Genomic DNA, 16,831 nt, shown 5'->3' with positions numbered 1-16,831 from the left:
CCTGAACCCCAGCTCTGCCCGTTCACGCCTCTCCCAACCCCGCAGCCCCTCCTGGACCCCAGCTCTGCCCGTTCACCGAGCCATTCTGTTTCCAAGAAGAGCGGATCAAAGTGCTCTGTTCATGGCCATCAGCAGGGCACAGAGACAGACCACAGCGGGGCCGTGTGCGCGGAACATTCACACCCCACTTTGCTACAGTCTCATTGTTCTAATTGTGTAGCCCGCTGACAAACACACAATATTTCGCTGGGCAGCGGCCCCGCTTCCCCCAAGGGAGGGTTCACCACGTGCCCTCACGGTCACTAGACTAGTTACTTGGTCGGGAACCTGCAAAGGAGTCACACAAAACCAAGGAGCAACCGGAAGCCCCTTAAAGAGTAACAAATAAACCTGTTCGTGCCACGGGACGCCTCCTATCAGTCACGTGTCTCTCTCTTTCCCTCCTGCCCCCCATCCCCAGGTATTTTTAAAGACATAATCCTCTTTAGTCATACATCTTCTAAACTCTTCTAATTTAGGGGGATCGTATGTCCCAAGGGGGAAACGGGTCACTGCACGGGACTGGCCAGAGCCGCCTCCCCCGTGCGGGGCTGGCCTGAGCCCCCACCCCACACACGGGGCTGGCCAAAGCCACCTGGAAACAGCGGCACTTGCCAAGAGCAAACAGGACAAATGCTCGGTGCTGCAAACAATCAGGACACCCTGGGACAGGGCTTAAAACGGGGACTGTGCCGGTCAAATCGCGTCCGGGGTCGCCCTAAGCGAGCCCGCCCGCGCCAACCAAGAAAAGTGGACCGAAAATTTCCAATCAATTCTGTTCGTAACTCCAGCAGGAGAACAATGCTCCGCCCCCAGGGTGATGTTTAAGTTGATGGGGGGGGGGGGGGAGACACCTTTCAATCTGCTTGAATGCTCTGGGTGCCGTTGTGATGCGCTGTCACCCCCAGCGCCCCTGTCTTTTTTCACTGCATCTCTCCCAGGTGGTGTGTGGAAGGCGTCACCAGGACAAAAGTTGGAGAACCACTGGATAATCCATTTGGTTCTTGGGCTGGAGGCACAACCCTAAAAGGAGACGCACACGCTTTTGCTTCTCGTGCTCTCCGTTTTGCTCCGGCTGGTGGGGCTCAGGGGTAGCTGCTGCCCCTGTCCCAGGCTGGGTAGGGGGAAGGGAGGGACAGGGACCCTGGGCTGGAAGCACTGGGAATGAATTCTCAGCCAATCAGATTGTGGGGTGTGACACCAGGAGCATGGGCGAGGGTCTGAAGCCAGAGAACTGGGTGGGGAATGGAGGGGCAACAGCTCCGGAGCCCATTGGGGTGGCATTGGGACAGGGGTGCTTGGGAGAGACACCACTTGTCACAATCCTGTAAGTGGGGACTGGATGAACACGAGTGAATGTCACCACGTGCCTGAGGGATCCCAGCAGGCCAGAGCCAAGGACTGAAGTGAGATCCCTCCATCTGGTCCCTCCAGGGCGTGGTGAGGGGATATAAGGGGGGAATCCTGATACAGGGACCCCACAACCGGTTCTAAACAATGGAGGCAATGTCTTGCCTGACAGGTCTGGGAGGAACTGTCCAAGCTCCCCTTAGAGAGAAGCTTGCCACGTTCAGACAATCTGCATGGGGCCAGGAGGTGACCAGCTCTGCAAACCAGCTGCCCAGCCACCCCAGAGGGGCCTGAGCCCAGCCCAGCGCTCGCCCGGAGCCCAGATGGATCCAGCAGCTTCTCCCTCTGCTGGGGCACCGCAACCCACAGGGCATCTTCATGGCAGGGATGGGTCTGGCACAGCCCCAGGTACCGCACTTCTCTGCCCGGGACGGGGACGGGGAGAGGCTAAACACGGACCCTGCAGGGCTGAGCAGCAGCAGGTGCAGCTGGCTGGTCCCTGTGCGGATCCCCCCATTGGGATCTGCTGCAGCTGCTCTTGGGGGGACAGGGAAGGGGCCCTATGGCCAGGCAGGGGGCGCAGCTGTGTGTGCAATGGGGCTGGAGTTGCGGGGGAGGTTGTGGGAACTGGGGTGGGTGGGATGGGGGATTTCACAGCAGCTGTAACGAGTGGACTGAAATGGTTCAATTGACTTTTTTTTTAGGAAAAATTGGGTGTTTGATTAAAGGCGAGTTTTTGTGGAAAGTGTCGTCTTTAATAGAAAACATTCACTGTCTTCCTGGAAAACTCAAAAACCAAAAATTGTTCTGTTTTCAATCATTCTGGACTAATTTTTTCTGATTCTGGTAGAAGATTTTGGCGGGGTTGGCCAGTTTTGTCGGAAGTTTTTCTTGTTCTAGCCCTCCTGGCTGGGGAGAAAAGCTTGAAAAGGTGACCCCTAAAGGCTCCACCACCAGGAGATCAAGAACAGAACCCAAAGTTGTTTTCAAAATCTCATCTTGTTTAAGCCAATCTGATGGTTTTGGGGGGCTCTGACTTGTGATTTTTGGTCACTGGGGGTAGGCCACATGGGCTAGAACCAGCTTGGCCAGGATCCAGATGTTAACCCCAGTGTAGAGGGCCCTGGCAGTGGCCCAAACCCATCAGCTGTGGGGGACAGGAGAGAGCTTTGATGTGTTCCCTGAGGTTCAAATTAGCAGAAGAAGTGGCCGGGGAGATGCATTATAAACTGGGGGATCAGTGACATTCAGGGTGAGGCAACTGTGACGAAGTGGGACTGTTCTTAATGTTTCCTCTGAATAGTGTGGGGTGCCTCAGTTTCCCCTATGCAGTTCTTAAATATCTAGGTGGTGGGATAAGGGTGTATGATCAGTGCAGAACCCTAGAGGGCAGGTGTGTGCAGGGGTCTGGACCCAGAGAATGGCCAACACCCTGTTTCCTGGCAACTAATGGCCCGGGCCCTTCCCCCTGCAAGGTGAGAGCTAAAGGGTGGGAGAACAAAGGAATCAGGTGACCTCCTGGCCCTGGAAAGGGACAGAGGAGGAGGGGCTGGAGGGAGTTTCAGTTTGGGGCTGCTGGGGAGTGGAGTGAAGGGCAGACGTGTTGTCTGGCTCACTGCCCCCCAAAATGGACCCAGCTGAGGGGACCTGTTCTCTGCACCAACAAGTTCTGTTTTAGACCATGTTCCTGTCATCTAATAAACCTCTGTTTTACTGGTTGGCTGAGAGTCATGTCTGACTGCGGAGTTGGGGGTGCAGGACCCTTTGGCTTCCCCAGGACTCCACCTGGGCGGACTCGCTGTGGGAAGTGCACGGAGGGGCAGAGACGATGCTAAATGCTCCGAGGTCAGACCCAGGAAGGTGGAAGCTGTGTGAGCTGTGTGTCCTGCAGACAGTCTGCTCACAGAAAGGAGACTTCCCCAGAGTCCTGACTGGCTTCATAGGGAGCAGTTCCAGAGCGTTGCCCGGGGACTCCGTGAGAACTGGTGGCAGCGGTGGGATGTACTGCACCCCATGGATGGCACTTCCTGCAGTAAGTGACTGGGGAGCAGTAACGCGAAGGGGGATTGACGAGGACCAGGTGTGCTGAAGGCTCAGAGAGGAGTGGTTTCGGGGGGCGGTTAACCCCTGGGAGTGTGTGACCAGCGAGAAGGACTGTGCAGTAATGGGGTCCCCCTGGGGACTGCAGTGAGCAGTCTCAGGGGCGGAGGAGCCAGCAGCTTGGCCCTGGGAGAGAGAAGGACTTTTGCAGTAACAGGGTTCCCCTGGGGATTGCAGTGAGCGGTCCAAGGGGTGGAGGAGTCTGCAGCTCGACCCTGGCAAAGAGATGGTAACCTGGAGAAGGGCTGGCACACTAGGGGTTCTCCCTGGAAACCGTGGGGAGCTGAGAGCACACAGGCCTGTGAGTCCACCACAACTTGGGAAGAGCGGAGTGATGGCCTGTCACCGTCTCCTTAAGAAGGACATCGTAACCCTGTGCAGAAAGAGAGGGTTGCACATTGGAAAGTTCACCAAAGCAGAGTTAATCGTGCAGCTGGAGGAGGATGACGGCTTTAAGGGACAGATTCCTGACCCCAAATGGGGCTACAGCAGGGTCTGGGAGCAGCTGGAGTGGTAGCCAGGCATCCCCAAGACTCCTGTTCCCGACCAGACGAGGGTCTTCACGATTGGGTTCCCCATCCGGGGATTGGAGACAGATGGGATTGGAGCTGAGTCCGAGAGAGCAAGAGGACTGTGGGAGACAGCGAGAGCCGGAGAAAGAGCTGCAGAAATAGCAGCAGCATGAACTGGCGGTGGGGGAGCGGAGAGGCCTAGGGGACCTCCCAGGGGCGAGTGGGGATAGACCCCGGGGGGCCAGTCCGCAGGGAACCTCGAGACTAAATTGCTGCCCCTGGTTAAGGAGGGGGGGGATGTGGATGCCCACCTCACTGCCTTTGAGCAGGCTGGAGATTTGAACCAGGGGGACCCTGCAGAAAAGCCCCGGTGTCTAGCTCCCTTGCTGGGTCACAAGGCCGTAGACTCCGTCAGCCAGATGGGTGGGGAGGTGGACGGGCTCCCACTCCTGACCCCAACCGATATGTCTGTGTGGAGTTTCCTGGGGCCAGGCCCCTTGGACCCCCAGTGGGAGCGGAAGGTGACGGTCAATGGGGAGACATTCCTGGGGTGCGAGATCCTGGGACAGAGAGAACTGTTGTCAGGCCCTGGGTGGTGCAGCCTCAGAGGCTGAGGGGCTGTGTGAGCTGGGTGAGGGTCCCAGGGACGAAGCCCCTCACCCTGCCTATGGCCCAGATCCCTGTGCAGACCCAGGAGGGGTGGGGCTGGCTGGCCGTTGGGGTGCTCCAGGATACCAGCTGCGTGACCCTTTTGTGGGGTGACTGTGTCTCTTTGGGACAGGATCCAGGCCCTGTTCCTGTAACTGCCAAGGGTTTGAATTTGAATCCAGGGAACCAATCGGTGGAGAGGGAAATGGTCTGTAAAAAGGCAGATGACCTGGCTGGCAGCAGGGAGGAGCTGCTAGACTCAGGCTACTTGCCTGCCTGTGACCAGACCCCTGGGGCTGGATGTGACAGAGAGATGCTCCCCGCCCCCTTGCACACCGGAGAGGGGGCTCTCGCTGGCTCTGATGCAGTGAAGAAAGCAGCAAGCTCGCTGCCTATCCCATGGGGACAGCACGGGCAGCGCTGAGCACAGTGGGAGCTGAGACCCCAGCTGAGTGGGGGGAGACACAGGCAGGGCAGGGCATCTGTTGGGAGTGGCAAGGTGCTTGGTAAGGAAAGTCTGGATGAGCCTAGGCAGCCTTGTGAGCTGATGGGTTTGTCTAGTCAGCAGTGTGGGAAAGCGAGGAGAGTGGAAGATGTGTGTCCCTGGACCTTACCTGTTAGCTGGGTGGAGAATTGTGACAGGGAAGGAAACGCGCCTGTGTCTGTCAGGGGTATTGACTTGCCTAGGGAGGGAGCTACCCTGGTCTCCAAGCAGTTGTCTGTGACCAGCCTTGTGTGCTGGGACCAGGGGAATGAGATCCCAAGCTGTGGGTCTGGGAAAGGAGAAAGTGTGTCCGGCTCTTCTTGGTCTGTGGAGCAGACAGAAGGGGCCTTTCAGCCTGTGATGGTTGAGGGTCGTGCAGTTGTCTCAGAGTTTGTTCTGGATTCAGCTAAAGCCCAGGAAGGGAAGGGTCCTAAGTTTGTGTCTGCTCGGGAGAATGGCCCTGTAACTAGGTCGCATCCAGTCAGTGTCTCTGTAAAATCCCAGAGACCAGACAATTCTGGTGCTTGTGTTTTGCCTGTTGCTAGTGTGTGGCAAAGGGAAGGAGAAGGCTTCTGACCTTTTCTCTAGGAAGTCTGTCAGTTTGCCTGAAAGGGGATTGGGCAGGAATCCGCCTGATGGGCCAGAGGTGATTCTGGATGTAAGGGAGACCCAGAAAGAGTCTGTTGTTGCTCAGGAAAGTGTTCCTTTAGAGCAAGCCCTCGGTGAAGAGGGTAAAGGCAGAATTTCTGGGAGGGATGAATTGTTGCATAGACAAGCCCTAGGGAAAGGAATCCTCATGGAGTCTTTGCAAGCAGTTTACTGCCACTGAAGGGTGTGAAAGGGATTTAAGCAGAAAGTCTCTGTTCCTACCAGCCAGAAATTTTCTGTTGTGAATGGATCCACTGACTTTCCTGTTGAAAGATCCAGGGTGGAGAGCTTTGAGAAGGTCTCAGATGGAGTGAAAGCCGTTAAGAAAGTTAAACAGCCCTCTAACCAAGTGGCTGTGTTTGGCCAGCTTGTTGGGGAGACAAGGTTGTTGAGAAAGGAATGTCTCCATGCGAGTTCTGTCAGCGAACAGTATGTGGCCCAGGTCAAGAGGGGGGCTCTTAACCAAGAGAGCCCGAATTGCAGGCCTCCAGACTGGAGCACTGGGAGAAGACCCGATTCCAGTTTGACCCCCTGGAGTTTTGAGGTGGCCAAAGGGCACAGGCCGCATAAACCTTCCCACATGCGGCCTGCGAGTGCTATCGAGCACCCCCGACCTAAGGGAGGGCGTGAAACTGGAAGGCTCTGGGGTAACTCCCACCAAGGAACGGGAGAGATGTTGGGGCATCCATGGGAACATTGGTGGCTTCGAACTTCCCCAGGTCACCGGCTAAAGTGACCCCACTCAGTTCGATCTCGAAGGGGGGAGAGATGTGACAAAGTGGGACTGTTCTTAATGTTTCCTCTGAAGAGTGTGGGGGTGCCTCAGTTTCCCCTAAGCAGTTCTTAAGTATCTAGGGGGTGGGATAAGGGTGTATGATCGTTGCAGAGCCCTAGAGGGCAGGTGTGTGCAGGGGTCTGGACTCAGAGAATGGCCGACACCCTGTTTCCTGGCCATTGATGGCCTGGGCCCTTCCTCCCTGCAAGATGAGAGCTAAAGGGTTGGAGAACAAAGGAATCAGGTGCCCTCCTGGCCCGGGAAAGGGACAAAGCCCAGAGGAGCGAGGGCTGGAGGGAGTTTCAGTTTGGGGCTGGCTGGGACATGGAGTGAAGGGCAGACGTGTTGTCTGGCTCACTGCCCCCCAAAATGGACCCAGCTGAGGGGTCCCGTTCTCTGCACCGACAAGCTCTGTGTTAGACCATGTTCCTGTCGTCTAATAAACCTTCTGTTTTACTGGCTGGCTGAGAGTCCCATCTGACTGCGGAGTTGGGGGGCAGGACCCTCTGGCCCCCCCAGGACCCCGCCTGGGCAGACTCGCTGTGGGTAGCGCACGGAGGGGCAGGGGAGGCTGAATGCTCCGAGGTCAGGCCCAGGAAGGTGGAGCCGGGTGAGCTGGGTGTCCTGCAGACAGGCTGCTCCCCAAGAGGAGACTTCCCCAGAGTCCTGCCTGGCTTCATGGGGAGCAGCTCCAGAGCATCGCCCAGGGACTCCGTGACACCCCCCCAACCCAGAGAGGGGAAGAGGGAAGGAGAGGGGATGGTGACCCCCCGCCAGCCCAGAGAACGGGAGGGGGAGGGAGAGGGGACGGAGCCCCCCCACAGCCCGGAGAGGGGGAGGGGGAGAGGGGACGGAGGCCTCCCCCCCCCAGCCCGGAGAGGGGAAGGGAGAGGGAGAGGGAGAGGGGACTGAGCCCCCCCCAGCCCAGAGAGGGGGAGTGGGAGGGAGAGGGTGCCCCCACCCAGCCCGGAGAGGGGGAGGGGGAGGGGGAGGGGGAGGTGAAGGGGGAGGGAGAGGGGATGGAGCCCCCCCAGCCCGGAGAGGGGGAGAGGGAGAGGGGATGGAGCCCCCCCCACCCTGGAGAGGGAGAGGGAGGGGGGAGAGAGGCCCCCCCAGCCCGGAGAGGGGGAGGGGGAGGGAGAGGGTATGGAGCCCCCCCCCCAGCCTGGAGAGGGGAAGGGAGAGGCAGAGGGGACGGAGCCCCCCCCCAGCCCAGAGAGGGGGAGGGAGAGGGGACAGAGGCAACGGAGGAGCGTGAACGGAAGTTTAAACTTCCAGATGTCAGGGTGGAGTCCTTCCTTTCACACACGCTTTATGCGGGGGGGGAGGAGGGGGATTTCAAAGTTGTTCTGAACCGCCCCTCTCCTATATACTCGGCGGCTGCTGCTGAATCGGACCCAGTCACAGAGAGGAGCCGACCCCAGCCCAGCGTCTCCAGCAGCGTGTGCAGCCCGAGTGTCGCTGAGAGAGATGATGGGGCCAGCAGCTGGACCTGCTGGGAGCGAAGAGCCGCTGCAGAAGTGGCCTGTTGAGGGCCATGGACACCTGGAGACTGGAGGGGAGCCAGGTAATGGGGTGTCACTGCCTGGGAACAGGCTGGAGAGAGACACTGAGGCTGCCCCACATGGGGCCAGGCTCTCAGAGGCAGCAGCCAGTGCCCAGCAACCCCCTGTCTGTGGGCAGCAGGGACTGGATCACCCCCAGGGGCTCTCAGGGCACCGATCCCTGGCTCACAGCTGCTGTCTGGCAGACACAGTGGTGGCCGTGGGGCTGTGCAGGGCCCTCCTGGGCTGGGTGTGTCAGACCCCCTGTGACCGCCTGGCCCATCTCTGCCTGGTTCGTTCTCCCCCCTTCTGCTGTGTATGGCCAGTGTGAGACCCCAGTGTGCGGGGACAGGGGCACTCGGCAGTGTGGGCCCAGCCAGCGCTCGGCAGGGGGCAGAATGGGGGTGGGGATGGTGCGGGGGGGCAGCTTGAGCAACTGCCACCAGGACATGGGGGTCCTTATCTCTGTGCCCCTGAGCTCACCAGGCCTCCTGGCAGCCTGGCTGGGAGTGCCCAGGGGAGGGCACTGGGCTGAGGGGAAGGAGGGGCCAGCCCCAGCCGGCCTGACCCTCCGGGCTCCTCTCCCAGAGCGTCTGAGGGAAGGAGCAATCGGCAGAACGGTGCATGTTCGAGTCCAGTGGTTCTCAGCCTTTCCAGAGGACTGTCCCCCTGTCAGGAGGCTGATTTGTCTTCACTCTCCTAAGTTTCATCTCACTTAAAAACAACTTGCTTCCAAAATCGGACATAAAAATACAGAAGTGTCACAGCCACTATTCCTGAAAAATTGCTGACTCTCTCTGACTGTTGCGTATTTAATTATGAAATAGATCGACTGGACTATCAACGCTGAACCTTTCCGTGTATAGTCTATTGAGCAGTATAAACGAGTCATTGTCTGTATGAAATTTTAGCTTGTACTGACTTAGTGCTTTTTATGTAGCCTGTTGTAACACGAGGCAAATCTCTAGATGAGTTGATGTGCCCCGTGGAAGACCTCTGCTTACCCCCAGGGGTACACGAACCGGTGGGTGAGAACCACTGTTCTAAGGCAACTCCAGCCCTGGTGCCGTCGGGGAGACGTGTCCTCGCGGCCCTGCCTGACGAGTCTTTCTGTTTCAGACCCTCTTCGTAACTGCAGGAAATGTAACTACAAGAAATGGACAATTGTGCTCGCAGTCGCCCTCGCAGTTGTGTCCTTAAGTCTCATCATCACTCTTACTGTCCTGGCAGGTGAGTTCTCACCCTTCCCTTCCCCCTGTCTGCACGTCCCATTCCCCCTGGAGCCACCACAGTCAGTCTCTCCTCCTGCCCTGTCTGGCTTGTGCCCCTGGGACAGAGGATTCCTGGGGGATGTTCCTCCAAGACCCCCCTCCTGCTCCCTCCCAGACCCCTGCACCTGGGCACTCTCTGTGTCGGGACTGAAATTAGCTCCCCCCAGCCCATCTCTGAGCACTCTGGGTCCAAGTCACTGTTGCCGGGCCCCAGGCACGGTCACTGATACCCGTGCAGAGTGGGGGTGATTGACGGTGCAGGGCAGCAATGAGCTGGGCCCTCTGCCTGCAGCGTGTTGCCCTGAGGTGCCAGCCTGGCCTTCCTGCATCCCCGGGTCGTGCCCAGTGCTGGGCAGGTGCTGGCGTGTCACTGAAAGGAGCCGTGGAACGCAGTACCGACACCTCCCTTAACGCAGTGTGAAACCCACCCATTGGTGACCTCGGCAGGGCAGGGTCTCGTCGCGCTATTGACGTCCCCGCCTGCACAGACAGCGTGTGCGAGCGCAGATGGCAGCTGCTTATGGTGACCGTGAACCTGGCTGGCTGCGCTGGACAGGCCGGGCAGCGGGCGTTCGGTCTCCTGAAGGGAAGGGAGTTTGTTCCCGTCTTCATCTCAACCTGCCTCTCCAGGGAAGCAAAGCGCAGAGCAGGGGGAGGGGGCAGCAGTCCAGGCTAGCAGAACTCCTTGGGGTACTAGACCTGGCAAATCATGTTGAAGTTAATCTCCTACCCATAAATTATTGCCCCCCTGCTGGCCCCCTGGTAACTGTCCCCTCCCTCTGCAGCTCTCTGCCCACCCCGTGTTGTAACACTGAGCTAGGGCCCAGCTCTCTGTCCTGGGCTTCATGGCATGAGCGGTTTGTCAGCTGCATCCCTGTTGAATGTGAACCCAAGAGAGGGAGAGCAGAGTCAGATAACCCCCCTCTGGGGCTGGATTCCCAGCGTCCTCCTGGCTCCCTCACGGCCTTTCAGTACCCACCCTGGTTCGAGGTGTCTCAGAAGCCTGGGGCGCAGGGGCTGATCTCTCCATGTTCTCCTCGGTGGGTGGTGGGTCTCGCTCACACCACGTGTCACTGTCTCATTCTCAGTGTGGAGACCTAAGCTTCCGTCAGCTGATCTGGGCCCCCCTGCTGGCCCCGCGTGCCCAGACAGCTGGATCGGATACCGAGGGAAATGCTACTATTTCTCTGAGGCCGAAAGGAACTGGACCTACAGCCTGACCTACTGCTTTGCGCTCAGCGCCTCCCTGGCTGAGATCAACAGTGAGCAGGAAATGGTGAGAGATGCTCGAATTGCAACGTTCTGGTCTTGGCTCAGCAGCTGCTGCAGGAGAACCTGGGCTCGAGGAGCAGCTCTGAGGAAATGAGCTTCCAGTTGCTGAATGCCAGGCCTGGCTGGCTGGCCCGGGGCACCTCTAGTGTCCGTGTCTGACTGCGGGGATCACTCACTGTCAGCCCTCTCAAAAGGAGACAGCCCTGCTCTCGGGCTAGGCTGGCTTGAGTGTCTTCTGGGTGGCATGGGGCCAAAGGGGTACTGAGATCCCAGAATGATTTGAAGAGCCAGTGCTCTTGGGTAGCCAGATGAGGATGGGGGGGCTCCTCTTAGCCCTGGTCCCTTCTGGCTGAGGATTTGGTGGCTCTTCTCTCATCCCTGGCCCTTCCCAGCATCCCTTATTGAGCTCAGCTGGGCTCTTTCCTTCCCCTTCCCCTGTGATGGGGAGGGGAGCTCAGCTGTTCTGTAAGGCGAGGCTTTGACACAGAATGTGGCCTTCTATGGAGAGGTGTGGGGGCAGCTTAGACCCAGCAGCACTCAAGAGCTGCTCCAGCCCCGGGCGGATTGGTGTGAGGGGGAGCTGGGTTTGGGATGGGAAAGTTAATACTGAATTACCCAGAGCTGGGCAAGAGGGAGGTGAAAATCCCCAGCCGTTCCCTGAAAGCAGAGCCCTTCAGTGTATCCCTGTGATTCTCTGGTGCACAGAGCCTGTGCTCTGACCCCACCTCTCCCTCTGCTGTTTTTAGGCTTTCCTGCGGCGCTATAAAGGCAAATTTGACCACTGGATCGGCCTCCGGAGGGACCCTGGGCAGCTCTGGAAATGGGCCAGTGGCACCAAATTCAACAACCTGTAAGTCCTCTGTGAATTCCCTGGGCTTTGGGTCCCTGGCGTCTGAGATAGTGAGTTCAGCCGACTCACCAGTCAGTGCTATGTACTCTGCGTGTTAGTGATGGGTGGAAGCAAGTGTTGTCTGCTGGGAGACTGGCCAAAGCTTTCAGATCTGTCTGGCTTTAGTGGGGCCATCTGCGTTAAAGATGCCTGATAGTCACAAATGCTGAATGCCTGGGGCTGCCATGAGAACTGGGGTACAGTAGAGATGGCCCAGATGACATCCCAAGATGGATTTCAGTGGCATGTGGGTGTGATCAAATAACCAAACCCCAGTTGAGCCGATAGCAGGGTTTGACCCTGGACCATCAGCACTGAAAGAACGGCAGAGTAGGTCACGCTGGCCGGGGAGTGGCACTACATGTCCAGGAAAGCATAGAGTAAAGTAGAGTAAAAATCTTAAATGAATCCAAGGGTATCCTTGCATCTCTCAGAATAGAAATTCCACGCTTGAAAAATAAGAATCTAGCAGCAGGAATATACTACTGACCAGGATGGGGACTGTGAAATTCACCGAGATTAGAGAGGCTACGAAAGCAGAAAACCCAATAAAAATTGGGGTTTTCAACTATCCCCATATTGTCTGGGAACATGTCCCCTCTGGATGGGATGCAGAGATGCAATTTTTAGACACCCTCAATGACGGCTTGTTGGAGCAGCTAATCCTGGCACCCGTAAGGGAAGAGGCAATTCTTGATTTAGCCCTAAACGGAGCACAGGGTCCGGCCCAAGTGGGGAATGTAGCTGAACTGCTCAGTAATAGTGACCATAATGTAATTAAATTTAACATCCTTGGGGGGGGGGGGGGGCGGAAATGCCAGAGGAAACTCATCACAGTAGGATTTAACTTCAGAAAGGGGAACTAGAAGCTAATTCAATGGAAATTGAAAGGAACAGTCAGAAGGTGAAAAGCCTGCGAACTGCATGGAGACTATTTAAAAATACCATAATAGAGGCTCAAACTAAATGTATACCCCCCAATTAAAAAAAAACAACCCTCAAAAAAATGCCACCATGGCTAAACAGCAGAGTAAAAGAGGCGGTTAGAGGCCAAAAAACGAGCATCCTTTTAAAAAACATTAGGAAAGGGATAGAGAAAAAGGCATAAAATATCATCATGCCACTGTATAAATCCATGGTACCCCGACACCTTGTACACTGTGTGCAGATCTGGTTGCCCCATCTCAAAAAGGATCTATTAGAATTGGAAATGGTACAGAGACAGGCAACGAAAATGATCTCACCCTGAGCCAGAGGCTGGTGGCCTGAGGGCAGGGAGATCCCGGCCTGCCCAAAGGGTAGTGCTGGGCCTCCTCCCAGCCCAGCACCTGACTACTGTGAGTAGCCAGGATGGGACCATGGGGGAGGATCTGCCTGTGGGCCTGGACCCCACCCTGTTCCCAGGTGGGAAGCGCTGGCCTCCAGCTCTCACGGGAAGCTCTGTGTGAGTGGCTGGGGTCACCCCATGGCCGCTGGGTTTGTGCTGCTGGCATTTCACTGCAGCCGCCCCCTGCAATACAGCCTGTCCTGACAGGCCTCTGGCCTGAGAGCTGATGTAAACTGTCCAGGGAGCCCTGGACCCAGCTCCTCTGTGCGGCGTTACTGCTGCTCCTCGCCACGCTGAGAGTCACCTGGAACCTGCGCCTGGGGCAGTTTGGGTGGGTTGGGCCTGCAGGGGCCCATCCAGACCCAGCTGGGTGTGCGGGGGGGAGGGAGTAGGAACTGGGTTAATACCCACCCAGCATAAATGCTCCATGGAGGTCAGCTGATCTTCGAACCTTTCCTGGCCTTGCTGCCCCACTGCCCCCTTTCTAGCTGGGGCCTGTGGCAGGTGCAGGAAGGGGAATCATGAGGGGCTGAGAGTGCAGCAGCTCCCAGCACTGTGCGAGAGCGTCTCTCCCTGCCTGTGACTGATGGGAAATGTCCAACTCCTGCCTGACACCAGCTCCCTGGCTTCTGTCTTGCAGGTTTCCAATAGGAGGAGGAGGAGGAGACTGCGCGTATCTGAACGGTCTGAGTGCGGTCAGCAGCTTGCGATGCACCAGTGAGAGACCCTGGATCTGCACCAAACCCGATGCATTTACACAGGCACAGGAGGCTGCCGTGGAAGGGGGCTGGTAACAAGAGTATTATAGAATCTAGCCCTGGAAAAGCCGGACTGTGATTTCTTGTGACCATCACATCTGAGCAATTCCGGAATATCGGGGAATGCTCTGCGCATCACTGGGCAGAGCACTGTGGACTCAGGTGAAAACCAGAGACGCTATTTCTACATCTTGTTCCCCCAGCCGTGCCGTCTTTTTCCGCCAGTGGAACGGCTCAAATCCAGCCTTTCCTACCCCTCCTCAGCTGCACCAGGAACTCTGCCGAACTGAGCCAAGGCACCAGCCTCCGCTTTCACTGCCCTGACATTGCCCCGCAGAAGCTTTTTACTACAGAAAATTATCTTTGGAATCTTTGAAAAATATTCATCGTTCCCATTCGGTGGTCTGGAATAGAGCTGAGGGGGGATGTTCTACATTCCCGCGCGCTCCCCCTCGCCCCTCAGGAACTTTTTAACAAAGTTTTTTTATGGGTCAGTTTTTGGGGTCTTTTGGAAACCCAATTGATTTTGAAGTTTACAGGTTTACACCACCAGTTCCTTTTTTGTTGTTGTTGTTGTTGCCAGATATTGCTTTGGATGAAAGCATGAACGTTTTAAACTGGTTTTAATTTTCCATTTTTAGTTTTAAGAGCGCTGCACCTGCCAAGGGAGTAGACCCCCTGTTACACTCCTTGTGGGATACCTAGGGCCTGGAACGTAGGAGTAAGAGGAGAAATGTCTGTTCTCTCCCTTCCTGGAGCCCAGTGGGTTTGAAAAGGGCAGGGAGGGGATCGGTGTGACACAGACAGACCAGGTGCCAGGTCATGCCAAAGTCCCCATGGCTCAAGGGGACCCTGAGAAATACACAGCTGGGATCAGGCTGGCTCACCTGTGTGTTAAGATAGGTATTAGCGTTATAAGACTGTGTTCAGCCTTTATTGAATGCTTGTGAGCTGCTGCAGCATTAATCTCATTTCTTCTGATCTCTTTATCCCACATTGTAAGGTAATATTGGAGCATTTGTTTTGGCAGCCTCTGTGACTGTGTAAATCACCAGACAGGAGAGTGAATTAAGGCATTAAGGAGTGTGAAGTGCTGATCTCCAGCAGCTCAGAGCGCAGGGGAGGAGGTGGGATACAAGAAGGAACTAGGTGGGTGAGACTGGAGGAGGAAGGTAGCTGGGTCCATAAGCGTGTGCCATGAACACAGCTGTGCAGGAAAGGAACAAACAGTGGATCAGGGTTTTAAAAATCAGCTTAGAATAAAGGATTAGATGAAAAGCAGATGATGCTATAAAAGGAAATGCTCTGCTACATAATGCATAATTAGCCTGCGGAACTCATTGCCCCAGGATGTTGTTGAGGCCAAGAACTTGGCAAGATTCCCAGAATAATTTTATTTGGATGAGGTGAGTATCCAGAGTTAGATACTAAAGGTTGTTTTAGTAATCACTAAAAAATTTGGGAAGGGCTATAAACCCTCATGCTTCAGGGCACGATCCAACCTAACGAGGGTCAGGAAGGAACTTGCCTTGGGAGCACTTTTCAGAATTTGTTCATGCTCTGGGAACAGCAAGACTGGTCTCTCTCTTTAGGCAGCAGGAGTGTGGGAGGGTGGGGCCAAAAACTGGCTTTACCCAGCAAGATCCAACTTACACTCGCTCCCAGTAGGGAGGAAATTCCTACCTGCTATGAGGCCACAGTTAAAGAAAACATGGATGCAGTTGCAAGAATATGAAATCAGGTCACATAGAATATCAAGGTTGGAAGGGACCTCATCTAGTCCAACCCCCTGCTCAAAGCAGGACCAATCCCCAATTTTTGCCCCAGATCTGTAAATGGCCCCCTCAAGGATTGAACTCACAACTCTGGGTTTAGCAGGCCAATGCTCAAACCACTGACCTATCCCTCCCACCCCCTCTCCTTCTGCTGACACACATGCACTCTACATGCCTGTCTATAGAAATCTGGGGTACATCATGTTTGCTGGAACCCCACCCCTTCCATTCCACCCCAGTGTCACGGAGTCCCTGGGCGATGCTCTGGAACTGCTCCCCATGAAGCCAGTCAGGACTCTGGGGCAGTTGCCTTTCTGTGAGCAGCTTGTCTTCAGGACACACAGCTCCCACCTTCCTGGGTCTGACCTCGGAGCATTCAGCATCCTCTGCCCCTCCGTGCGCTTCCCCCAGCGAGTCCGCTCAGGCGGGGTCCTGGGGAAGCCAGAGGGTCCTGCCCCCCAACTGCGCAGTCAGACGGGACTCTCAGCCAGCCAGTAAAACAGAAGGTTTATTAGACGACAGGAACATGGTCTAACACAGAGCTTGCAGGTGCAGAGAACAGGACCCCTCAGCTGGGTTGATTTTGGGGGGCAGTGAGCCAGACAACCACGTCTGCCCTTCACTCCATGTCCCAGCCAGACACTGCTAGAACGTGATTCACCGTTTATTTAAAAGGGGGGGCTTGTTTCTCGCGGGAGGAGTCGGGTTAAACAAGAGAGAGACTCAAAATCAGTGTCTGAAATTTAACGCTTTCAGGGCCTTGAAGGAGACGCAGTTGGGTCACTTATAAATGACTGTGAGTTTTATGGTAGCACCTAGAGCTCAGCTCTTGAGGTCAGGGCTGCATTGTCCTGAGCGCTGCACAGAGACACAGTGAGAGACAGTCCCATCCCCCCCTCGAGATCAGGGGCCCCTTATGCCAGGCTGGGGAGCGGGTCCCCTTGCCTCCAAACCCCTCCGCAAATGAGTTGGCAGCGTGTGGAGCTGATGGATCCTTTTTGTTTCTTTTAGAGTAGCAGCCGTGTTAGTCTGTATTCGCAAAAAGAAAGGAGGACTTGTGGCACCTTAGAGACTAACCAATTTATTTGAGCATAAGCTTTTGTGAGCTACACTCCGATGAAGTGAGCTGTAGCTCACGAAAGCTTATGCTCAAATAAATTGGTTAGTCTCTAAGGTGCCACAAGTCCTCCTTTTTTTTTGTTTGTTTCTTGTTTCAATTCAGTTCCTCCTGTGGGCGGGGGGAGGGAAATGGACAATTCATGAAATGGAGTCAGACTGATCTTTGAAAACAGCGTGAGAAAACTCAAACCCTGTAACCGCCATTTCTGGGTGGGATCTGGGGTCCCCCCCAGCTCAGGGCCAGGGGGCACAGCAGGAGGAGGAGGAGGGGGAGGGGGAGGGGGAGGGGAGGGTGGGGTGGCGTTGATAGCCATGTAAAC

The 16,831-nt window shown here is 56.0% G+C and overlaps 1 protein-coding gene across 1 annotated transcript; it reads left to right on the top strand.

The window, feature by feature from the left end:
• The first annotated feature begins 7,959 nt into the window (after positions 1 to 7,959).
• LOC141998551 (C-type lectin domain family 2 member D-like) lies at positions 7,960 to 14,055 on the top strand. The gene is made up of 5 exons (XM_074971417.1): positions 7,960 to 8,123; positions 9,220 to 9,330; positions 10,460 to 10,647; positions 11,390 to 11,493; positions 13,500 to 14,055. The coding sequence occupies exons 1-5, from the start codon at positions 8,027 to 8,029 to the stop codon at positions 13,651 to 13,653; spliced, it is 654 nt and encodes a 217-aa protein (XP_074827518.1). The 5' UTR covers positions 7,960 to 8,026; the 3' UTR covers positions 13,654 to 14,055.
• Positions 14,056 to 16,831: the final 2,776 nt, after the last annotated feature.

The sequence above is a fragment of the Natator depressus genome, chromosome 14 (genome assembly GCF_965152275.1).
Source record: "Natator depressus isolate rNatDep1 chromosome 14, rNatDep2.hap1, whole genome shotgun sequence".
NCBI classification, from domain to species: domain Eukaryota; kingdom Metazoa; phylum Chordata; order Testudines; family Cheloniidae; genus Natator; species Natator depressus.
This window is presented reverse-complemented; position numbering and strand designations above follow the sequence as displayed.